This window comes from Vulpes lagopus, chromosome 15 (assembly GCF_018345385.1).
Source record: "Vulpes lagopus strain Blue_001 chromosome 15, ASM1834538v1, whole genome shotgun sequence".
In the NCBI taxonomy this organism is placed as follows: domain Eukaryota; kingdom Metazoa; phylum Chordata; class Mammalia; order Carnivora; family Canidae; genus Vulpes; species Vulpes lagopus.
Genome location: NC_054838.1, coordinates 27345943 through 27372267, shown reverse-complemented (window position 1 = coordinate 27372267; position 26325 = coordinate 27345943). Strand labels below are relative to the sequence as shown.

The 26325-nt window shown below is 38.1% G+C and overlaps 1 protein-coding gene across 1 annotated transcript; it reads left to right on the top strand.

Annotated features, from left to right (window-relative positions):
* The first annotated feature begins 72 nt into the window (after positions 1–72).
* Positions 73–23505, top strand: THAP12 (THAP domain containing 12). The gene is made up of 5 exons (XM_041729602.1): positions 73–467; positions 11252–11372; positions 14801–14908; positions 19137–19173; positions 20699–23505. The coding sequence occupies exons 1-5, from the start codon at positions 379–381 to the stop codon at positions 22633–22635; spliced, it is 2292 nt and encodes a 763-aa protein (XP_041585536.1). The 5' UTR covers positions 73–378; the 3' UTR covers positions 22636–23505.
* The last annotated feature ends 2820 nt before the right edge of the window (positions 23506–26325 follow it).

Genomic DNA, 26325 nt, shown 5'->3' with positions numbered 1-26325 from the left:
GGAGAAGTCGGCGGAAAGGAGGGGCGGGGGAGGAAGGCTGAGGGAAGAGAGGGCACCCCCGGGCGCCAGGGTGCATTGTGGGAAGGAGGCGGCAGCGTCCCGGGCGGGCGGGAGGTGCACCAGCGGCAGCTGCGGCGGCGGCGGCGGTAAATCCTCCCGGCCGCTCACAGCACTGTGGAGCCGCGTCCCCAGCCCGGCCTCGGACCGCGGCGCCCCTCCTGCCCCTCGCGGCTTCTCGCCCGCCGCCCCTCCCCCCGGCGCGCCGGCCTGGCCGAGCCGGCCGGCCGGCCTGGCTCCCCTCCCCGGCCCCGACGGGCGGGCGGGCTGCCCTGAGGAGGCGGGGAGGGGAGGGCTGGGCCGGCCGGCGGGTGGGCGACGATGCCGAACTTCTGCGCTGCCCCCAACTGCACGAGGAAGAGCACGCAGTCGGACCTGGCCTTCTTCAGGTTCCCGCGGGATCCGGCCAGGTAAGCGGCGGGCGCGGAGCCGGCAGCCCCGGGCCCACCCCGAGGCGCGCGCTGCCAGCCGCCGGCTGCGGGGCTGCGGGGCTGCGGGGGGAGTGGGCCGCCGTCGTCGCCCCCAGCTTCGGCCCGAGGTGGGCCTCAGGCCTTGCGCCGCGGGCCGGTGGGCGCCCGGGGCCCTCGGAGCACGTGCGCCAGCGGGGGCTCGGCGCGGCGGCACCACCCGAAACAAGGGGCAACTGGGGCGGCGCGCGGGCGAGGTGAGCCGGGTTCGCCCCTGGTCGGGTGCTGGTGACCTCGGGCGGGTCGCTCCGCTCTCTAGGCTTCGGTTTCCTCAGCTGTCAAAGAGGGACTTGGATTCTGTGGTCGGGGTCACCAGGGCCCTTCCCTCTCCTTGCCGCCACCTCTGCAGCGGGGTTGCTTTTTTAGTCTGGTCACCTTTGATCTCGTCAAGTCACAGTTACTTCCTACAGCGGACTTGATGTTCCTGGTTCAAATTATGGCTCTGACCGTTATTCATTGTCTCACTTGGTTAACGGGGGTGGGGGGGGGGTGGGAATTGATACTGAGCCCTCTTCTTTGAGAGGGAACCCGCACGCTCTGACTTATGACAGAGTAGGGACTGCGGGAAGTCTGAAGAATTTTCCTCGGTCTCTTGTTGATCCGTTCTTTTCAAACCAGCGCTGACTGTGTGCCCACACTAGTGTTAGGTGTCAGAAATTCAGACGTGAATTGAGACAGTGTTGCTGCCTGCAGAGAGCTCACAGTCTGTTGAGACAGATGTAGAAGGCGATTGTAGTATAGCATCCTATATTCCACAAATATTTTTTTTAGTTTCATAAATATTTATTGGAGGCCTACTATACGCTAGGCATTGCTCTAAGCACTAGTGCACAGATGAACAAATCAAAGTACCTGCTCCTGAAGTTTATATCCTAGTGGAGGAAGACAGACAAATATGTATATACAGTAGGTCATGTGGTAAATACTATGGAGAAAAGGCAAATGTTGCAGGCTGGAGGAATAAGGAGTAGCAGGGGAGGCACAATTGCTATTTTAAATAGGGTGATCAGAGAAGGCCCCACTAAGGTGAATTTGAGCAAAAACCAGAAGTAGTTGAGCAGGCCAACCGTGGAGATATCTAGGGGAAAAGTGTTCCAGTCTGTGGAAACAGTAAATGGGAAGTCAAGGCATGCATGTTACAGGTACAGCCAGAAGTCCATGGACGGTAGAGCTGGTTTAAGGAAGGAAGGGAGAGGGGAAAAAATGAGACCAGAAAAGCGTGTGTATATTCGTATGGTAGGGGCAAATTGTGTAGGACATTGTAGGCCGTGTAAAGCACTGTGGCCTTTATTCTCAGTGAGACACAAAGTCATACAAGGGTTTAGAGCAGACTGACTATATTTATTTTTTAAAAGATTTTATTCATTTATTCATGAGAGACACAGAGAGAGAGAGAGGCAGAGACCCAGGCAGAGGGAGAAGCAGGCTCCATGCAGGGAGCCCAACGTGGGACTCAGTCCCAGGTCTCCAGTATTCTGCCCTGGGCTGAAGGCGGCACTAAACCGCTGAGCCACCCTGGCTCAGTAAAATCTTTTTTTTTTTTTTTTTTTTTTAAGGCAATTGCAGTAATCCAGGTTAGTAGAGGAGGAGGTTAGGTAAGCTTCTATTTGAGATACTTTTTTTAAAAAAAGATTTTATTTATTTATTCATGACACAGAGAGAGGCAGAGACACAAGCAGAGGGAGAAACAGGCTTCATACAAGGATCCTGATGTGGGACTTGATCCTGGGACTCCAGGATCACACCCTGAGCCAAAGGCAGACGCTCAACCGCTGAGCCACCCAGGCGCCCTTTGAGATATGTTTTGAAGGTGAAGCCAACAGGATTTGTTAATGGTTTAGATGTAAGTTGTAAGAAAAAGGGAAGTCAAGAATGACTCAAGATTTTTTAGCTTGAGCCTTTGTTACTGAGCTATGGAAGACTGGGAGGAGCAGATTCGGTGGAGACATGTTAAAAATTTGGTTTGGGACGTGAAGTTTGAGGGGCTTGATAGATGTTCAGGAATACTCCAGAAATGAACTCAAAATGGCTCATATTTAGATCAGTAACCTAAATATTTTAGAGCTAAAGATTGTAAAGATTGTATTTAGAGCTAGATTGTAAAGATTGGACATTCAGACTAGATTGTAAATATGGATGTTCTCAGATTATAGAGGACATCTAAAGTCATGCTCTGGGGTAAATAAAGCAATGGATGTCTGGTGATTGAGCCCTGAGGCATTCCTGGTGTTTAAAGTTCAGGGAGGTGAGGAAGAGCTAGCTCAGAAGAGTGAGGAATAGCTGTTGGATTCTGTGGGAGCAGAGAAGGTGAGCACCTGAATCTAACTGGGCCTTAACCCTTTAAGCATAATCTTCTTTTTACCCAAATTTTAGCCCAAGGGCAGTCTTGAGAGTATATTTCACTTGCATAATGAGGACAACATTAGTTGATTCTGGACCACAGGTCATTTGTGTTGATAAACTATAGCGAATGCTCTTTTCATTACACTTTTTAGAGGGGGAGTATGGCCAGTAGGGGTGTACAGTCTCAAATTTGGAAGGAGTTTTTAGATCTAGTGCAGTCTGTCCCCTTTGAGAATCTAACATAAAGACGTTGCTTGAGAAAAGACAGAGACACAATTTTGCATTCCACTATCAAGGTATTTACAGACCCTTTAGGGGCCCTGTGCATTCCTGATAGGGCCTTTGCTGAAACACCTCTAATGACTATTCTGTTTTGTGAAGGGAGACTTCAAGATTTGGACAGCTTTGGCTGTTGTTTCTTCCTTGTATTAAGTGGAAATATGCCTCCCTATAAATTATGCTTTGTAGGTCCTAGTTTTGTTCCTACAGTCACACTGAGCAAATCTGTTCTATTTTCTATGTCAGAGTCCTTTGAATACTTTTTTTTGTTGTTGTTGTTGTTTTTTTATTTTTTTTATTTATTTATGATAGTCACAGAGAGAGAGAGAGAGAGAGGCAGAGACACAGGCGGAGGGAGAAGCAGGCTCCATGCACCGGGAGCCCGATGTGGGACTCGATCCCGGGTCTCCAGGATCGCGCCCTGGGCCAAAGGCAGGCGCCAAACCGCTGCGCCACCCAGGGATCCCCCCTTTGAATACTTTAAGACCAAATTATGAACTTCTTTTTTTAACTCTTTTAAACATCTTTATTGAGGTATAATTCACATATCATACAATTCACCCATTTAGAATGTATATTAAGTGCACTTTAATATACATTATACAGTATTATTGTATATTCAGTATATATTGCATTAAACATTTTGGTAAAACATATAACATAAAAATTGCATTATACCATTTTTAAATATGTAATTCATTGGCATTAATTACATTCACAGTGTTGTGCAGCCATCACCACTATCCATTTCTAAAGCTTTTTCATTACCCCAAGCAAAAACTGTAACCATTAAGCAGTAACACCTTCCCTCCCCCCCCACCCTGTCCCACCTACTTTCAGTCTCCATGAATTTGTGTGTTCTGTGTACTTCATGTAAATGGAATCATACAATTGTCCTTTATGTCTGGTTTGTTTTAGTTAACATAATATTTTCAGGATCCTAACTTTTTATCCAAACCAAATTTTCTCCAACTAAGGATTTCAAATTCTTCTGTATTTAATAGTTTCTTCTTTACTGTGCCCAGAGTTAAGTATAAGAAAGAAGTAGTTTTCAGAAGTGTGTATTAAATTAATAACAGCATTTTTAGGGTTATTAAGTATATTTTTTTTCTGTAAATGAGTTGTAGGGAAGGTTGATAAAAGATGACATTGCCAATCTATTCTTGAAAAGTTAACTACTGTTAACTAAAAATAAAGATAAATATATTTAATGCTATTAAATAGTACACTTTTTGTTATATTTATAAATGCATGGACCCTTTTATGAACAGCTATTTGAAGTAATTTAAAATTTAAAATAAAGGGCACAGTGTGGAATTTCAAAATATGCTACCTATTATTGGTTTAGAAAAAGTGGCATTAATGTGCTATTTACCTTTTTAAATTAATGTTTATGGTTTTTTTAAATTGAGGTACACTTGACACACAATGTTGAATATTAGTTTCAGGCATGCAATGTAGTGATTCAATAAGTCTTTACATTATGTTATGCTCACCAGAAGTGTAGCTACCATCTGTCATCATACAGTGCTTTTGCAGTACCAATTGACCATATTCCCTATGCTGTGCCTTTTATCTATTATTTTTTTTAAAGATTTTATTTATTTATTCATGAGAGACACAGAGAGAGAGGCAGAGGCAGAGGGAGAAGCAGGTTCCTTGCAGGGAGCCTGGCATGGGACTTGATCCTGGGTATCCAGGATCACGCCCTGGGCTGAAGGCAGCGCTAAACCGCTAAGCCACTCGGGCTGCCCAAAGATTTTATTTATTTATTCGTGAGAGACACAGAGAGAGAGAGGCAGAGACACAGGCAGAGAGAGAAGCAGGCTCCATGCAGGGAGCCCAATGCAGGACTCGATCCCAGGACTCCAGGATCACGCCCTGGACCAAAGGCAGGTGCAAAACTGCTGAGCCACCCAGGCATTTCCCCCCTTTAAAACAAAACAAAACAAAACAAAAAAAACTATAAAATAATCGAATCAGTTCACCTAATATTAAAGTGAAAAGAAAAAAACCTGCCTAAATCTGGATGGCCCCAGGATGGTCTGACTAATCTCAAGGCCTGGGGGTAGCTCATGGTGGAGCTCATCCCTAGATGAAGTGAGGTACAAGTAGAGCTAAAGAATTGCTCCTATTAGGGTAAGTTGGACAATTGAAGCCCTTTTCTTCCTTCTCAGGTTATTAGTTCTAACTCATTCCTGAGGTAGTAAGGTGTTCTAAGATTCTTTTGGCAGTTTAATCAAAGTTAATTGAGAATTAATATACTCTGCCTTGTAAAATGTAAAAGTGGGTTTGGGGGCACTTGTGACCCTTCTAGGGAGTCTACGAGGTAAAAACTATTTCATGATAACTCTGACATTATTTGCTTTTTTGTATTCATTCTTTCAGGAGTGTGCACTGGAGTTTCTGAGAGGCTCCATAACATGGTAACATCATTGCTCTGATTAAGTTGTCTGGTGTATTTTCTAAAATTTTCTAAGTTTGATTATATACATGCCAGTGTTTGGTAGACATTTTCTCAGAAAAGAATGAAAGCCTGCTACTTCAAGGGAAAATTGACATTCAAGCAAAAATTATAATTTTGAAAAACTCATATGCACCACTTTGAGCTTGACAACTCTCTTAAGACTTTCCTCATGGGATTGATGGTGATATTGATAAATGTGACTTCTTAAATTGCATAATGGTGATTTGCATAACTGACTGAACTAATATTTTCCAAATTGACCAATTCATAATTTTACAAACACATGCCCAAATAAAAGCTCTGTTCCAAGTGTAAGATACACCAATGAATTTCAATGTAATAGAGTGAAAAAGCTTGGTCTGGTTTCAAATTCCACGTCGCAATTCATCTTTAAGTAACCAACACTTGTGGAGTTTTGGTGTAGTATTAAAGAAGAATATCCATAGTAATTTGGGTAAGAAAGAAATATTGTAATTACCTTTTTAAACTGCATAGCAGCTTAAGGCCAGATTTTCTTCATATACTTTAACCAAAGCCACATATGGCAACAGATTAAATACAAAAGCAGGTATGAGAATCTAGCAATCTTCTCTTTAAGTTAGACATTAAAAAGATTTGCAGAGGTAGAAAACAGTTCCGTTCTTTTCACTAAATGTTTCTTATTTTGGAAAATGCATAAATTTTCATTAAAATATTATCTATGTTAACATATAATGGGATTGTGATTTTTAATGAATTAATAAACATTTTTTAAATGTACTTGGTTTTAATTGCTGTAAGGATAAATACTGTTAAAAGCTCTTTGGGTCCTCAATAAGAGTGTAAAGAGAGTGTGAAGTTTGAGAATCACCTCTATAAAATATGATCTTAAAGTGCTTTCATATCTCATTTAATCCTGTAGCCAATGCTGTGAGTTGCAATAATATTTCTTAGAGAATACTTCATATTCTATATGCCAGGCACTGTTCTGCATATCTTATTTACATTATTTCGTTTAAACTTCACAGTAGGTTTTGTGATAGTCTGTGCTTTCAGATGACAATTAGCTAATGTGGTCAAAGTCCCACAGAAATACCTAAACCCCAAGAATAGGGTAAAATATGTAGTATTACCCAAACTTTTTGACCATGAAACTTTATTTCATTTTAATGGAACAGTTGATCACTGTTCCTTTAAATATGTTTTTGGAAATGCTGCAAGTAGGAAACCATCAAAGGGAAAAATAAAAAAACAATGTAGTACTGAAAGGGTGATTAAGATGAGGATATAAAGTGACCATTGGATTTGGTCAGATGGAAGTCATTCATAATCTTGAGCAGTTTCAGTGGAAAAGAGATAAAGCAGAAGCCTACTTGGAATTGATGAAAGAATGTGAGATAAGAAAATGGAGACAGTTGAATAGAACTGGACAGTGGATAGAACTGGAGGGTATTATGCCAAGTGAAATAAGTCAATCGGAGAAGGACCAACATTGTATGAAAAATAGTTAAAGGGATTAAAGGGGAAAGGAGAGAAAATGAGTGGGAAATATCAGGATGACAGAACATGAGAGACTCCTAACTCTGGGAAACGAACAAGGGGTAGTGGAAGGGGAGGTGGATGAGAGGATGGGGTGACTGGGTGACGGGCACTGAGGGGGGCACTTGATGGGATGAGCACTGGGTGTTATATGTTGGCAAATCAAACTCCAATTAAAAAAATACACACACAAAAGAAAATGGAGATAATGTGAAAAATAGCTAGTTTTGCTATGCAGAGAATCCAGGTTAACAGAATTTTTTAGATAGATATTAGGCATGTTTATACTGATGGTAATAATATAGTAGGATAAATAAAGGATGTTGAGAGACCATATACAGAGAGGAAGGGGAATCCTTCCTGTGTGTGCATGTATACATACTCATATACATATGTATACACATCTGAATCAGGAAGTTTCCTTCAAGAAATAACATTTGAATTAAGATCTGAAGGTTGATCTTTGCATAGGCTTTCCTTAGTAAAGGAAGCGAGAAAAAAAGAGGATACTAGGCTGAATAAACAGCATAGAAGATAGAAGTGATTGCAGTGACTTCATGAAACTGAAGTATGGCATGTAAAGGGGCAAAGGGACTAGAAGGGTGGTTTGTTTTTTTGTTTTGTTTTGTTTTGTTTTTTTAAATTTTTTTTCATTTATTATTTATGATAGTCACACACACAGAGAGAGAGAGGCAGAGACACAGGCAGAGGGAGAGGGAGAAGCAGGCTCCATGCACCGGGAGCCCGACGTGGGATTCGATCCCAGGTCTCCAGGATCGCGCCCTGGGCCAAAGGCAGGCGCCAAACCGCTGTGCCACCCAGGGATCCCTAGAAGGGTGGTTTGATATGAAGATCTAAGGGTAGACAAGGTCCAAATTGTTCAGGATCTTATGACAGGCGAGGAATTATTTCTTTATTCTAAGAGTTGTGAGAAGCACCAAAGGACTGTAAGTGGGCAAAACATTCTGAAATTAGCTTTTTAAAACATTTACTCCTCAGCATGGAAAAGGGGCTAGTAGGGAAGGGCCAAGACCAGTTTGGAAGTTAGAAGGATTCAGAGAGTCATTCTGCTAAGAGGAAAGGTTACAGAGTCTGGGGTATAGGGCACAGAACAATGACAGGGAGAGCTAGGAAAGGGGAGACAGTGGTCAGTTTGAGAGATAATTATGTATGTACTTAAAAGCATTCCCTTCATATAAAAGGCATCATAGATGTACTCCTGGCTCATTTTACTCCGCATTATGTTTGTGAGAGCTAGCTAGTTCATTCATTCCCATTCCCAAGAGTGCCACTACATTTGGTATTCTCTTTTACATTGTAATCATTCTTGAAGGTATGTAATAATATTTTGTTATGGTTTTAATTAGTACTTCCCTGATGACTAATGAGATTGAGCCCTTTTTTTTCATGAACTTTTTTTCATGTGTATTGTCCATCTGGATAACCTTTTTATTGTAAGTTGCTTGATCACATCTGAGGTCCATTTTTATACTGGATTGTCTGATTTATTTGCTAATGAGACATAGCCAATACATATCCAAAACATGTATTTAGGATATGAGTCTATTGTTGGATATATGTATTGCAGATACATTCTTCCATTTTGTAGGTTGCTATTTCACTCTTCAATGGCTACTTTTAATGGAGAAAAGTTACAAACTTCAAAGTAGTGAAATTAATTCATCTTTTGCTTTAGAGTTTGCGCTTTCTGTTGCCTTCTTTAAAATATCCTTGTTTATGCCAACATAATGGAGTTAGTCTCCTGTGTTATTTTTAGAAGCTTATTATTTTACTTTCCATAGATCTATAGTGCACTTGGTATTTATTTTTGTGCATATGGTGTGAAAGTAGGAGTCAAGATTAATTTTTTTTCATATGACCATCAAATTGACTTAGCACTATTTATTGAAAAAAACTTTTGTCCTCACTGCTGCACCTTTGTCTTAAGTATCCTCAGCTCTCCATTTTGTTTCATTATTTTATCCTGTGCCAATACCACACTGTCTTACTAAACTTTATATTATAAGTCTTAATATTTGATAGTGTAAGTCTTTCAACTTTTTTTGCCCCAAGATTATATAGACTATTCTTGGCCTTTTGAATTTCTGTATAAAAAGTTTTAGAATTATCTTGTCATTTCTCTCTCTCTCTCTCTCTCTCACTCTCTCACACACACACACACACCAACTTTTTGGGATTTTGATTGAATGAGTAAATCAATTTGAGGAGAATTGATATATTTAGAATTTAGTATACCAGTTCATGAACTTGTATATCTCTCCATTTATTTAAGTTATTTAAAATGTCTTTCAGTTAGAGGGTTTTGCACATCTTTCACTAGATTTACTTCTAGGTATTTGATATGAAGACATAGATGTGTAGTTATTTGGGCTTTATTTGAGAGTGAGTGAGCAAGTGCAAGAGTGAGCTTGAGAGCATGAGCAGGGGGAGGAGCAGAAGGAGAAGCAGGCTCCCCACCTACCCTGGAGCCCGACGGAGAGCTGGAACCCAGGACCTTGGGATCATGACCTTAGCTGAGGACAGATGCTTAACAGATTGAGCCATCCAGGTGCCCCTGCCCAATCTATTCTTGATTGAATCTGAATGCTTGTGATATCAGAAAGCTGTCTCGACTTAGTTTAGACATAACACAGACAGTAGTATTCTGTATGGAAGGTGTTCAGAGATCTAAGAATTAAAAGCCAAACTTAGCTGTAGCAGTATGGCCAGGTATTTTATAGTGAGACAGACAGTTTCTGTACCAAATATTTGGATGTTGAAACATGAAATGCTTATGAAATCATATTGCACAACTGTATGAAAACATTAAAATATGGACATTTGATATTACTGTGCAGTAATACTTCTTGGTTGAATGAAATGCTGTACAATTTAGGTGTGGTTTTAATTTCAGTTAGATAATCATTTCACCATGGTTTTACATATTGAGAGTGGAGATAATTAAGTATCAGAGTATATGTGTGTGGAAGAGTAAACTGTAATATTGAGACATAATATACTATGATGTGATTATAAAGTGGATGTCTTCAAATTTGTGACTTGTGACAATTTTTATTCCTAGAACTTTGAGGAATGAAGGAAATATCTAGTTGTAAACTTTAGCAAATTAACATTTCTGTGCCTTCATTTCTTTATCTGCATAAGAGGAATAATGTACCCCTGTTGGAAAGGACTTAGAATGGTGTCTGATTCATACTAAGTGTTAGTACACATTATTCTCGTTGTCATTATTGTTTTTCTGCAGATATGTAAACACCAAGAGGGTGTTTTATTTTCCCTTCCCTATTTTCCCTTTGTATAGGTACTTTGTTTTATTCACTATCTTCAACACCTTCTGTTACTACATTGTATAGGTACAATGCCTGCATCCATGGAGCTTGCAATCTAGTCTGTACATATTGTAGATAATAAGTCATGTTCATAATAAGGCAGATGAATACAAGCATCATGCTCCTATAGGAAACTAATGAGGGATCCCTGGGTGGCTCTGGTTTAATGCCTGCCTTTGGCCCAGGGTATGATCCTGAGGTCCCTGGATCGAGTTCCACATCGGGCTCCAAAACATGGAGCCTGTTTCTCCCTTTGCCTGTGTCTCTGCCTCTTTCTCTCTGTCTCTCTCATGAATAAATAAAATCTTTTTTTTTTTTTTTTAAGGAAACTCTAATGATTTATAGAACATCTGTTTACTGATTTTTTTTGCAATGACTTGTTTTATATCCTTGTTTAAGTTGAAATCCTGAAGGGAATGTTAGGCTGTGGGTCTCATCGTTCTGCAACTTTTTGCTTGAACTACTGATAATTGAGTCCTTTTTTGGTGCTAAGATGTCCTGGGAATTGAAAGACTCAGGTTTAAATTCTAGTTTTACTGCTGATTTTGTGCACGACTCTGAGCAAGTTACTTCTTAATCTTGTCTATAATTGAATGTACTGAATGATTTTCTAGCTCTCATTTTGTTATCAGTCAGCTTCTCCAAATTATATTCTGCAAGGAGAGGGGAGCAGGAATCCATTGCCTGGAATATATATTTGTCTTATAGCTGAATGCTGAAATATAAATGTTGAGCTCATATTTCATAATTGCATTTTGATTTATTTATAGATGCCAGAAATGGGTGGAGAATTGTAGGAGAGCAGATTTAGAAGATAAAACACCTGATCAACTAAATAAACATTATCGATTATGTGCCAAACACTTTGAGACCTCTATGATCTGTAGAACTGTAAGTAATAGAAGAGCTTCGATTCTTTGTTTTCTCTCTCAGTATCTGTTTGGAAATTGTAAAACTTTATTAATGTTTGAATGTATCCTTGCACCCCACCACTTTTTTTTTTCCACCACTTTTTTTTAAAGATGAAGACGAATTTGGAACTGAATAGTATCTATTTTGTTCTTCAAAACCTGGGATTTTTTTTTAACCCCCGTTTCTGATGCCCCATTCCTACTCACCAGGGGTTGCCATTTTTACACTTCTTATTCAGCCTTCAGAGAATTTTGGATGATTATTAAAGTGTTTAAGGTAGAGTTTGTTTTTACTTGGAGCAGCTTCTCCAGAGCTTTTTTTATAAGTGAAATCTTCATTGATAAATGGAGCTTTTTGTTTTCATGTTTTCATATGTGCTGTTAGAATCAACCCTTAATTTTTATGTGCAAGTTACAACAAGAAGCAAATCATATAATTAATATGAAAAACATTTTCCATCAATAATTTGCAATTTCATTTCAAAACCTGGATCTCTAGCCTTACTGCTGTCAACTCTGTGAGTTTGGCCAAGTCACTTTCCCTTTCTGGGCCCCAGATACTAATAAGGATATTAAACGAGATAATTCCTGAGATCTAACATTTTTAACCCTCTGTAATTCTATTATTGCTGTGACTTATAGGAGACACAAATAAGGCAGATTTGATTGAAATAAAGCAGATCTGAAACACTTTAGAAACTAGTTAGGAAGACAGTTTTGTTAAATAATATATTCTTGTTTAGGTATAACTGATGTATCATCTCAGATATTGGGATAGACATAAACTTGATTTGAAGATACACTATATATTGTTATGCAGCAATGTATTTTGATATTTTTTTCAGATACATTTTGCAGAGGCATCAGAAAACTAAAGAATGATTGGGTTATTTTATTTCTCAAAATTAATTGAAGCAGATACTTGTGAAGTCATTGGGAGGTGAGCCAATTCCGGTTCAACAGTTTAATCACAAATATTTGAGGGATATTTTTGCCTTGCTGTGTAAGAGGGTAATAATGATCAACCAAAATAAGGGATTTCTTGTATTTAAAAGGCAAACTACTTTTATGTTCTTGACATTAAGTAAAAATATCCCAAATTATTATTTTAAAATACAAGCCATATGCATTTTTATTTTAGTAATAGATATAGTCTCTTAAATAGATAATTCCAATAAGATTAATGTGAGAAATATAAAATTATAGTTTAATCATATTCATGTTTAGTCAGAGCATAGGACAGAAAGAAGAGCTGTTTTTTTAAATCTCCACGTTTCTTCAGTCTTGAATAACACAAATACGAGAAAATGTTCTTTCTACACGTGTAGAACTTCATGTAGTAGTAAATTTTTTTTTTACTGCTATTGCTGGCTTATATGATATCTATATCCAAATGTTTGAGAGTTTTGGCTTCATTAGTTTGGTGTTGAAGGTCTCATCAGTAGACATTCATAGTTAGTTCAACCAAAGCCTAATAGAATCTTTGATGGTAGAGTAACATCACTGCTTTATGCTCAAACTTTAGTTCAGCAGTTAAAGATTAAATCTTGATACTGAGTTAAAACGATCATGCACATAAACTGAATATAGTTCTTTTTGGCATATAAACTTATAAGTAAATATTTATGAAAAGCAACATGTTTTAATTCATGTTCTATCTTTTGATTTGTGATAGCTTTGCTTTTTATATAGCAAATTAATTTGATTTGAATTTAAGAAATTCATTAGGAACATTTTATCCCTCCTCTCCTTGTTGAATAATTGGTAAGATATCAAGAGTTGACTGTGTATGTTGTGACATTTGCTAAATGGGGAAGATGAGATGTTTGGGGTATAGTATAGTTTTTGCTCCCTTCAGTGGTTGTATGCCTAATCAATCTCCGATTCAAACTTCCTAGTAGACTCAGGATGCTTGGACTTCCAGACTCAGCACTGGAAGCTGAGTGTCATTAAGAAATAGATTTTTTTTTTTAAAAAAAAGTTGTTTTCTTCTTTGTGTTTTCTGTGAGGTGTGGGGTTGAACTAGAAAATATTGAATCTGAATAGAAGTACTTCCCAAATGTGTTTAGCAACTCTTTAGATAAAACCCGCGATAGTGTGTTCCCTTTAGTTATATATGTTTCTTCATATCATTCTAACCTTCCTTTCCTGGGTGAAAAAACATAGGAGTTGTTATTTTTGTTTGGCATATGAACATGCTTTAATAGTCAGCTTTGAAACAATCAGTGCTCCAGAGAAAGCTTTTTAAAAAGAATGTTTTGTCTTTGTCAATGCAGACATGTGAAGAAATTAAGGGCACTGTTTCTTTGCACTAGCTGGGGGGAATGTATGCAGTTATTCATCTGTTGCTCTTCCTGTTAATAAACCTCTTGTCCCTATCTGACCTCTGGGTTGGCTGTTGAAGACTATCAACATCTAAGTATGCATCCAGCTTCTGGCCAGGTTGGATTAGGTTAACAGGAATTAGAATAGAGAATGGTCATCCTTCAGTGATAAAAACATTAGAATTAGAAATTTAGAAATACCTAGTTCAATGTTTGCAAAAGTCCGATTATGCATATCATGATATAAATGGATTCAAGTGGCACAGGAATCAATTTTTATCTTGGGAGTTTTACAGTATGTGTTAAAAATATAAGTAGCTCATCAAAATCATTTTATAGTTTAATGCTAACTTAAAAATGAGTAGATTATGTAAAAGTGCGGGTGATGGTACGCAAGCATTATCATTAGCATGTGAATAATTTCATTTTGGGAGATACTGGTCTAGTTCAATACTTGAATTTTATCAGAAGAGGAAACTGAGGTCCAAAAAGGGAAAGTAAAAAAAAAAAAAGGGGGGGGGGGGGGAAAGTATTCGGCCAGGATCTCCTAGTGAGTAACTGGTAGAGTTTGGACTAGTTCCTAGGTCTCCTGTGTCCCACCCAGTCCAATATTATTTCACTGTACCTTGATGCTTCTTAGTAATAGTAGTGAAAGTAGAGTGAACAGCAGGTAAAGAAGAAAAGAATTATTAAGAACACATAAAGATAGATTGATAAACTTTTGTGCCTGCTGTAGATTTGGTGGCTCATGGAAGGGCAGAACAGATGGAGTTGCTGGGAGGATGAATTAGAAGTATATATGCAAAATGCAAATACATTTAATTTTCTGTGCCTACCATCAATTCCATTCCTTAATTTAAAATAGTAAGATTACCAGAAGGGCAAAAATGCAAAAAAAAAAAAAAAAAAGAAAAAAAAGAGTTAGAAATGATAAGCTTATCTAGACTGACATCATCATTCTATAAGTCTCTACACTTTAGAGCTAGAGTTGGAGGAGTACAGGGAAGTCATTAACAAAGCATTTTCTTTATGTGTAATATATTTTTGCAGACTGTCTCTGAATTAACACATTTTTCTTTTTCAGAGTCCTTATAGGACAGTTCTTCGTGATAATGCAATACCAACAATATTTGATCTTACCAGTCATTTGAACAATCCACATAGTAGACACAGGAAACGAATAAAAGAATTGGTACGTCAATGTGCTTTTGGCTTTCCCACCTCCTGTAATACTATGAAATCAAATATAGAGGCACTAATGTTAAAATTGAACCCAAGTTACTCTCTATTTCAAAGGTAACACAGGAGGTGAATGCTGTGGTTATTGAAGTAGCATGGATGTAAGATGATTAATTTAGTATTTAAATTGGAAAATCTTTCTCAAATTTAGCCTGTTGATACTCATTGACTTGGGCCAAAGTGTGCTGTCAGCATGAAACCACTAGTACATTCCTTTCCTGGGGAGGAAAAAAAAATAACAAAAAAACACTACCTTTTCTTTTGTAGTAAGGAAAGTGGAGCTGAGGGATATTTCCAGAATTCAGCACAAAGGGATAAAGAAAGGGAAAGTATAAAAGTTAAGACGTGGATACTTTTACCTAAAGGTAACGGTTCTATCACTATTAAGTACTGGCAGGGTTAGAAAAAGCTTTTAAATCTCTGTATATGACATCATTTATGCATGTTTTTATATTCCTTTGATACTCTTTAGTTGTAATGATTGAAACCTACCTGTATTTTGTTGATGTTAGGTGAACAACATTAAATTACTGAGACTCCTTAGTCTGTGACATTCTGTCATCATTGCCACCATCAAGACCCTTATTTTTCTTCCCCTTCCCACTATTCCCATTCCCATTTCCTCTCCTCCTTTTGGTATCCATGCTAATGTATTTAATATTTGTCATTTCAGTCTATCTACTGTGTGCTTTCTTAAGACAACATTTATCTAATTTTCTCATCTTTTCTGTTACTATATTTACCTTTCATATTTAGATCTTTGATCCATTTATAGTTTGTATGTCTTTATTACCATAGCTTTATAATAAGTAAGGTTACTTTCAAATATAGTGATTTAATAACTGTTCTTTTTCAAAGTTGTCTTAGCTATTTGTGGACCTTATTCTTCCAGAGGAATTTGAGAATTCTTTTGTCAAGTTATAGAAATTGTATGGGGATTTTCATCATGAATGCTTTGAATTACCATTTTTCCAATATTAATTAGTTCTATCCATAAACAAGAAAACAGCTATCAGGTAATAACAGTCATTGACAAAACTGAATATTCATTCTTTGAAAACATGATTAAAATACTTTTAGAGGCACCTGGGTGTTTCAGTGGGTTAAGTGTCTGCCTACAGTAGGTCATGACTGGAGGGTCCTGGGAATCACTGCTCAGTGGGGAGTCTGCTCCTCCCTCTCCCTTTATCCCTCTCCCTGCTCCTGCTGACTCTGTCTCAGATAAATAAAATCTTTAAAATAAAATAAAAATACTTTTAGGAGTGTACAAAATCAAAAATCTGAAAAAACTTCAGGATTTTTGCTGCAGTTCTTTAAAAGATAACAATATGGGGATGCCTGGGTGGCTCAGTGGTTGAGTGTCTGCCTTCAGCTCAGGGTGTGATCTTGGGGCCCCGGGATGAGTTCCACAGTGGGCTCCCTGCATGGAGCCTATCTATCCCTCTGCCTCTCTCTCTGTGTCTCTCATGAATGAACAGATAAATAAATGAGGACAATATGTACATCTTCCTTAAATTACTTCCTAAATTCACTATGGTTATTGTTGGTATAGATTATGTATTCTGGTTGAGATTGTTTCTGGCAATTTTGAAGTCCCCTTTTCATTCATCCTAATAGTTCACCAAGTTTTCTATGTAGTTGATTGTATCATCCTCCAGATTTGCCTCTTCTTCCAGTTCTCATAATTTAAAATTTTCCTGTTGCCTGTGTTAGTCAATCCCCTAATGTGTTGAACAGCCCAGGAATGTCACAGCTGGTTCATTTGCCTCGTTGCATTAAGTGTGACATTTGTTGATATTGTTAGATAGTTTTATCAAGTTAAAGAGATTTCTTTCATTCTCTTTTAGTCCTAATGTTCAGAATTTTTATCATGACTCATTGAACTTAGAAGCTTTCACTGCATCTATTGAGTAGAGAAGTTGACTTCTTTTTTAAGGCAGTGAATAACATTGATGGATTTTCTGCTGTTGAATCATCTTTGCGTTCCTGTGATGAACCCTAATTGATTGCAGTATCTCTCTTTGATTTAGTTGGTTAATATTTAAGATTTTGCATTTATAATTTTAAGTGTTGTCCTGTAATTTTCTTTTTGTGTACTCCTCTTATCCAGTTATGATACCAAGATTCTATTATAAAATTAGTTGGATAACTTTTCTTTTTGTCCTCTCAATTTTTCTAAAAATACTTGTATAAGGTATATACTATCTGCTCTTGAAAGTTAAACCATAAAACCATCAGAAGGCTTGGGGTAGATGAGGGAATGTTTTGATTGCCATTTTGATTTATTTATTGTTTTTCTCTTCTTAAGTTTTATGTATTTTCAAGAGTTTATGAACTGCATGTAGGATTTTGGAATGCTTGTTTTTTTTTTTCTGAAACTAAGGTTTTAATAGTGTTTGCAAAGAAATAGTAGTTACTTTTATCAGTGATTGCTGCACTTGTGGGCTATTGTATTGGTTTCTTCTTGATGTAGGAGATTTACTTTTTCCTCTTTTTCTGGCTTCTTGAATGTTCAGCTCATATTTATGTGTATTCAAGGCTCAGTGTGTTTTAGCTGTATCCCACAATCATAGAGAGCTTTCATTGATTAGCCAGGAGTGTTTTATAATTCCCCTAGTTCTTTAACATAGGATTATTTTTGTTTTTAGTTTCCAGGTATTAGTTTATTTTTAAAAACCATATTGTAGGGACGCCTGGGTGGCTTAGCAGTTAAGTGGCTGCTTTAGGCTTGGTGTGAGCCTGGAGTCCTGGGATCTAGTGCATGGGCTCCCTGCATGGAGCCTGCTTCTCCCTCTGCCTGTGTCTCTACCTCTCTCTCTCTCTCTCTCCCTCTCTGGGTCTCTCATGAATAAATAAATATAATCTTAAAAATATATATATTGTTTTTATTTGGAGTCTTGTTGTTATTAAGTGATACATAAAGGATATAGTCTATGTGATACTGATTCTTTTCTACTTTTTGCATCTGTTACTGCTATTGAAGTCTGATGCCAGCCCAATTCTTGTTCTTTTTTGAGATGATCTGCTTTTTTCCCTCAAAGTCTTTATTTTTTTTTCTCTATATTTGACATTTGTGTTAAGTATGTCTAAATGGTTTAATTATCTGGACTCACATCTCTCATATCTTTAAGTTCTGAGAAATCCACAGTTTTTATTTCTTCATGCATTTCTTTCCCTCTGTTTGTTTTTCTGGTATTTCTCATAGATGAGTGCTGACACTCCACAACAGTCTTCCACATCAGCGTTCTTAATAATATGTAGTAGGGGTGAGGCACTGGGCCACTTACCACTCTGTGTCTCTCGTTTCCCTGTATTCTGCCCCAACTCACATGCCTTACTACAGACATACTCTTGCAGGTCCACTATCCTTGCTATTGCAGCTCACACGATTAGGAGGGAATGTTCCAGATTGGCTAGCCTACTGACGTTTCTTGTCAGCAGTATTTTGTTCCCATATTGCCTACCAGGTACCCTGTTAACTCCAGCTGTCACTGGTTTTGCTGCTTCTCAGCCCCAGGCTGATAATTCTAGTAGTCAATGTTGCCCTAAAAATTGCCTAAATATGGGCAAAATGGGGTGGGTTGTGATTTAAGCATTGTGAGGGGTCAGAGGGAGATAAAAGGACACAACTGGAAAGTTCTTCCTCAGTCCTGTAGGACTGTAGGACCCCTGTAGGTATGTACCACTTGGCCCTCTGCTGCTGTGTGCATCCATTTCTCTTCCATACTGGCTCTGTGTTACTCTCTGCTTCCCAGGGATTTCTCATAGCTCTTGTGTTAGGTTCTGGGATCCAACAACTCTCCCCTACATGGCGTGCCCCACTATTGGATTGAGAGGGACATGATTTGTGACCCCTTGGAATGCCCATCTTATACTTTCGTGCCTTTTATTAGCCAGCAAACACTTATAACCCAAAATGATGATGATTTAGGTATAAAGTAAGTTAAACAATGTATTCCTTCCCCTCTAGTATTTTATCATGAGCTTGGAGTTATTAGGTAAATTGTAGTTCTGGCTTTTCTGTCATCTCTGTTTAAAGAATGTTTTCTTTAGAAGGAATTTATGCTCTTAAAGGAATTAAATTTGAATCAAGATATGCTTTTTACTTATGAATCTATAGTGATGAATTAGAGTTGTTTTCTTAAAGGTGTTTTTTTTTTTTTTTTTTTCTTATCATTTAGAGTGAAGATGAAATCCGGACACTGAAACAGAAAAAAAGTAAGTGATAGTGTTAATGACTCAACTTCTGAATGCCTTTTAAAAAGGCCTTGACCTGGTAAGAACAAATAAATAAGTTTTATATCCAAAACCTACCGTGAGAATGATGTAAGAGTGTAGTAGGCATTGTCTCATGGTCTAGAATTGTCTGAGACTGAAGTGTTAGTTTAGTTTCTTGATTGAGAGCTATTGTGCCATACACTTTGCTTCTCCCCACTAGGGCTGTGTTCTCAGTGTGGTAGGTTCTCAGTGTGGCACACAGAGTGTCCTAACGTAGAAAAGGGGAGTCCACAGTAACGACAAGAGCAGAATTTTTGTCCACCCAATGTGCGGTGCATATTAAGTTCTAGATACCTTTTTAAGGAATACATGTTATGGGAACACTTAGCCCAATAGAGGGTAGGAGCCAGAAGTCTTTCTGTAGGTACTGATGTCTGACCTGTGTCACCTGAGAATGAGGACTAGAAGTCATTTTTGTTCTTGTCAGTGGTTACTGTTATTTCTCCTTCTTTGTCTTCTACTACTACTGTGTTGCTATTATTATTACTATCATTAACATAACTGTGTTGTACTAAGTCTTTATTCTAAGTGCTTTACTTAATTGACTTAATTCTCACAGTAGTCCTAGAGTAAGTACTGTTATTTTCCCCCTCTGTTATATGAGGAGACCTGGAGTTGGGCAAAGGAGGCAAGAGTATTTTGTGCAGAAGTAGAGTGGTTTGAAGCAGAGTGCCTGATATGGGCAGTTATACTCACTTTGTTATTGGAACTTCTAATATCCCATGATGTTCAGAAAATGAACCTAGAAGGGATCACAGGCAGGGTCCAGGATTGTGTGTATGACAGTGGGCAGGGCACTAACCTCAATGCCTCGGTTTTCCTATCCAAATACAAAGAGATTAGGCTGATAATTCTAGTAGTCAATGTTGCCCTAAAAATTGCCCAAATATACTTTATGTTTTTTTGGCTTGTGTAACTCTTCTCTCCCATATAAAACTCTAGCTTAATTTCACAGAAACTGCATCAGCATGGGCCTTAGAGTCAGACAGGCTTGGATTTGAATTTTACCTTCATCCTTCTAACTACATCTGTGACCTTGGGCAATTATTTACTTTCCTCAATTTGTCAAATGGGGTTGATAGCACCTGCCTGTAGAGGGAGTAATGTGATCCATATAAATTGCCAACACTGTGCCTCAATAAATATTAGTTCTCTTCTTTTTTCTAAGAGCTCAGACTGTTACTGCTTTTTATATGTTTTATGTGACGTGCCTTGTTAAGCTTATCATTTCTTTATTAACAGCATTTACGTGTAGGACTAAAATATATCTATACAGTCTTTGTCTCCTCCACTAGAATGTGTCTTATTTTAACCTCTATATCCAAGTCTGTGATCCAGTATGTGTCTTGTGAATGTTGAATGGATGAGTTTGTGAATTTTAAATATTTAACCAATCAAAAATACAATTTTTTGTTTGTATGTTTCTTCATGAGCCTGTTTATAAAATCAGTTCTCTGTTTTCTAGTTGATGAAACTTCTGAACAGGAACCCAAACATAAAGAAATAAACAACAGCAATGCTCAGAACCCCAGTGCAGAAGAAGGGGGTGAAGAACAGGATGAAGACATTTTACCTTTGACTCTCGAAGAGAAAGAAAACAAAGAATACCTAAAATCTTTATTTGAAATTTTGATTCTTATGGGAAAACAAAACATACCTCTGGATGGGCATGAAACTGATGAAATCCCAGAGGGTCTCTTTACTCCTGATAACTTTCAAGCACTGCTGGAGTGCCGGATAAATTCTGGTGAAGAGGTTCTAAGAAAGCGTTTTGAGACAACAGCAGTTAACACATTGTTCTGCTCAAAAACACAACAGAAACAGATGCTAGAAATCTGTGAGAGCTGCATCCGGGAGGAAACCCTCAGAGAAGTGAGAGACTCTCACTTCTTTTCCATCATCACTGATGATGTAGTGGACATAGCAGGGGAAGAACACTTGCCTGTGTTGGTGAGGTTTGTTGATGAATCTCATAACCTGAGAGAGGAATTTTTGGGCTTCTTGCCTTACGAAGCCGATGCGGAAATTTTGGCTGTGAAATTTCACACTACAATAACTGAGAAGTGGGGGTTAAATATGGAATATTGTCGTGGTCAGGCTTACATTGTATCTAGTGGATTTTCTTCCAAAATGAAAATTGTTGCTTCTAGACTTTTAGAGAAATATCCCCAAGCTGTCTACACACTTTGTTCTTCCTGTGCCTTAAACATGTGGTTGGCAAAATCAGTGCCTGTTGTGGGAGTATCTGTTGCATTAGGAACAATTGAGGAAGTTTGTTCGTTCTTCCATCGATCTCCACAACTGCTTTTGGAGCTTGACAATGTAATTTCTGTCCTCTTTCAGAATAATGAGGAAAAGGGTAAAGAACTGAAGGAAATCTGCCATTCTCAGTGGACAGGCAGGCATGATGCTTTTGAAATTTTAGTGGATCTCCTACAAGCACTTGTTCTATGTTTAGATGGTATAAATAGTGATACAAATATTAGATGGAATAACTATATAGCTGGTCGAGCTTTTGTACTCTGTAGTGCAGTAACAGATTTTGATTTCATTGTTACCATTGTTGTTCTTAAGAATGTTCTATCTTTTACAAGAGCCTTTGGGAAAAATCTCCAGGGGCAAACCTCTGATGTCTTCTTTGCAGCCAGTAGCTTGACTGCAGTGCTGCATTCTCTAAATGAAGTGATGGAAAATATTGAAGTTTATCATGAATTTTGGTTCGAAGAAGCCACAAATTTGGCAACTAAACTAGATATTCAGATGAAACTCCCTGGCAAATTCCGCAGAGCGCAGCAAGGTAGTAACCTGGAATCTCAGCTCACCTCTGAAAGTTACTATAAAGAAACTCTAAGTGTTCCAACAGTGGAACACATTATTCAGGAACTGAAAGATATATTCTCAGAACAGCACCTCAAAGCTCTTAAATGCTTATCTCTTGTACCCTCTGTCATGGGACAGCTCAAATTTAATACATCGGAGGAGCACCATGCTGACATGTACAGAAGTGACCTGCCCAATCCTGACACACTCTCAGCTGAGCTGCATTGCTGGAGAATCAAGTGGAAACACAGAGGGAAAGATATAGAGCTTCCATCCACCATTTATGAAGCCCTACATCTACCAGACATCAAGTTTTTTCCTAATGTTTATGCATTGCTCAAAGTCCTATGTATTCTTCCTGTGATGAAGGTTGAGAATGAACGCTATGAAAATGGACGAAAGCGTCTCAAAGCATACCTGAGGAACACTTTGACAGACCAAAGGTCAAGTAACTTGGCTTTGCTTAACATAAATTTTGATATAAAACATGATCTGGATTTAATGGTAGACACATATATCAAACTCTATACAACTAAGTCAGAGCTTCCTACAGATAACTCAGAAACCATTGAAAATACCTAAGAGACTTTAAAAGTAGGCTTTCTCTTATGTTTGATATTTGGAAAACTCTGTAAGAAATTTGAAACATCTTACAGAAAGAAAAACTGTCAGGTGTATGTAGGCCACTTAATCACTGAATATCTTGACTTATTGACCTCTCATTAAGTACATTAGCCATTGATAATCTGCCTATTTAAAATGGCCCCTGATTGAACTCCTGTGCTTTGGAGACATAACTGTTCTTCCAGAAGATAGCATTGAAAGTGCCACATTACACTTCTACAGGATCTCTGCTAATAGCACTTGGGAATTGTTTTAGTTAAGTCATTTTAGACATAACATTTATTATCACTGGATCCAATTGTCGGGTATTTGAACTATCAGTTCTTAGGAGAAAATAGATTTTCAAGAGGTGTCGGAAGAAGGAGTACATTTTGTAAAATGTTACAATGAAGCTCATGAGTGACCTTTGAATAGTAGGGGTTTTAGTATGTTAAAAATCTATAATGGAGTTAAGGGAGTTACCAGAGAGAAAAGTGAGCTTGCCAAGCAAAGACTTCTGTGTAGATTTTGTCTTTATCAAATGAACTTAAAGGAACAAGTTATACTTAAGGTTTGAATGAGAGAACCTGCTATTGTTCCACATTGGGTTGTTGCTGTTTACATTCCTTTGTTGAGCCTACATCCTCATGAGTTGTTTAGCAAGTATATGTTGAACATCTATGTCTTCGTAAGCTTTTTAGCAGGTGTATGTTGAACACCTCTGTTCATGGTCAAGACAGGATCAGAGGCCATGGATACTGACAACTGATTTGTCTGTTTTCCTCTGTCTTTTTCCATGACTATATCTACTGCCTCGTCTTGATTTATAAACAAAACCTGGAAAACCTACAAAAATAAGTCTTTTGTGGTTATCTAGGAATAATACAGAAAATATTGCTGTTATTTTTGGTGAAGAAAATCAATTTTGTATAGTTTATTTCAACCTAAATAAAATGTGAATTTTGTTTAAAGTTCAGGTACATTATTTTTGGTGAGAGACAAAATGGACTCATGGTAAATTCTTTTTTCAAAAATATCACCTTCACAATTGAAGATAGGTTTTTTTGGAGGGGGGGCATTTGGTGGAGTGGGTGGTCATATGGTTTACTACTTGGAGTATATAAAAGACAGTTAAGAAATTACTAAATCATAAGGTTTCTCTAACTGATATTTTTAAATATGTGCTATATGACCCCATTACAGGTTTTCAGGATTTGTATAATTGTTGATGGCTAAAATGTAGATGAATTAATGTAGTTGCAGAGATGTCGTTGAATTATTTTATGTGGGATATGTTAGTGTTAACTTGAGTTTCTGAAGACAGAATGGGGTGCATTTGCAAAGTGCAGGCCTTAATGATAGCTGGCAGTGCGTTTCCCTATCATGGACAAGGCTGGCAGATATGTCAAATCAGGACACATTACCCATGTACATTATAAAAAAGATAACAGAGTTTATCTTATAGCCAGAGCTCTAAGAAGTGCCTCTGTCTTTGGCAGAAAGAACTGATCAGGTTCATGGTGGCAGGATGACAATGAAGGAGACAGAGCTGGCCTTCTAATACCTGCTTCTAGTTCTTAGGACACTTGGGGAGCCTAGGTGGGGCTAAGTGGGTTGGGCTTCTGAGTTGAGCAACCGACTCTTGAGTTGAGCGACCGACTCTTGATGTCAGCATCATGAATTTAAGCCCTACATTGGGCTCTGTGCTGGGCATGGAATCTACTGAAAAAAAAAAAAATGGTGTGACCTTGGTAGATTATTTAACCTAGGTATGTTTCCTCAGCTATAAAAAACCCCACTTACGGTTGTGCTGTGAAAGGGTAGATAATTCATCATCGATTACCTATGACTGCTTAACAACATCCCAAAACTTAGTGACTTAAAAAATGTTTGTCATTTCTCAGTTTTGTGGCTTGGTTCTTTTTCTAGTCTCATGTGGGCACTCTGCATTCAGCTGGCAGATTGGCTGGGGGCTGGGTGGAACAGCTGGCCCTCTCCATGTGGTCTTTTATATCTTGGGCTTAGTGGTCTCAGAGTACCAAGAAGGCAGAGGCAATGGCATCAAAGCCTGAGCTCAAGAACTCACAGAACACTACTTTTACCACATTCTTTTGGTCAAAGCAAGTCATAAGGCTGGCCCAGATTCAAGGGATGAGGAAACAGACTCCTCGTCTTGATGAGAGGAGCTGCAGAATACAGCTCTGTTTGCTGTCCATCATAATAATGTATGCAAAACAGTCCTGCAACTAGCATTGGTTAAACAAATGCCCATCATTTGTTTTTATAATCTGTGTATGTCCTCTAAATTAATATGAGAATTTGTTAAAAGCCCCCAAACCGTAATTTATTTTCACAAACTGATGTTTGAAAATAGATTGAATCATTGGTGGTCTCCCCACACACAAAACTGAGATTGTCGTTATTACAAGATTAGATAGAAAGTGGTAGGCATTGTGACTATTTATTCCACAAATATTAGATGAGTGCCAGGTTTAAGTGCTGGCAATAGCAGATGCACTTTCTTACGCACTGGAACTTATGTTCCTGAGTTGGTTCATAGGACTACAGTTGTACTTATTTGTAATGACACAGAGTTAAGTGGATCAAATATTCTAAAATTAAAAGAGGACATGTAGGGTATCCATAAAAGCCTGTGCTTTAAAAAAAATTTATATTAAATCTAAACAGTTTGCAAAATATACTAGAAAATAGATTTAAGACTTAGGAAATCTAATTGGAGAAATTTTTGCTTTTGACATATCCACTGTCATTTTTGAGGGGGAAAAAGTTACACAGTTGAAGCCTAGTGTAGGATTTGTTTCCTTAAAAATAAATGAGAACAAATGCTTTATTAGTAATTTTGTGTAATTTTTATTTAATTCTTAACAAAAACCTTGAGGTAAATAATCACTGAGTTGAAAGAGACCTCTCTTGGGGCCAGTTCCTCTTCAGTAACTTAATTGGATCTGGTTTTTATTTCATTTTAGGGACAGCTACTTTTAAAGTTCTATTTAAAGTGAGTGATTCATAAAACAGGAAAATTGTACTTGCAGTGTTTATTAATATTTATATGATACTTAGAGCTTACAGAGGGCTTTGAATATATCATTCAAGTTCTCTAACTCAAGCAACTATTATCCTCATTTTTCAGTTGAGAAATCAAGCTCACAGAGGTAAATGAATTGCCTCAAATTATATAGCTAATAAATGCCAGAGCCAGGTACTTCAATCCTTCAATCTTAAAATTGATTATGAAAGCCACTTCATTCTTATGGTTTATAAAAGAAATATTTGCTTTAGGAATAGGCTCCTTTTATGTTCCTGCTTTATCCATTGCCAGCTTTCAGCACAGCATCTCTAAAATGTGCTCATTATAGTCGACGTGGATTCTTGAAAAAAAAAAAAAAAGCCCGAAACTTCTGAGACTTCACGAACTGGGTGTAGAAATGCTGCCACCTTTGTTTGGCTGCCAAGACACTGCCACAAAGGGCTGTAGATCCAGGTCCATTTATTTCACGAGAGTGAGTGCAGCTGTCTTTTTGCTGTAATCAAATGCTCCTCTGTAGCCAGCTTTTTGTGGCCAGAAAAAGCAAAGTAATTTTTAGTACAGATTAGCATAAAAATCTCTACTAGATCAGTTTCAGGAAACAATTACTAGCTTAGAAACAA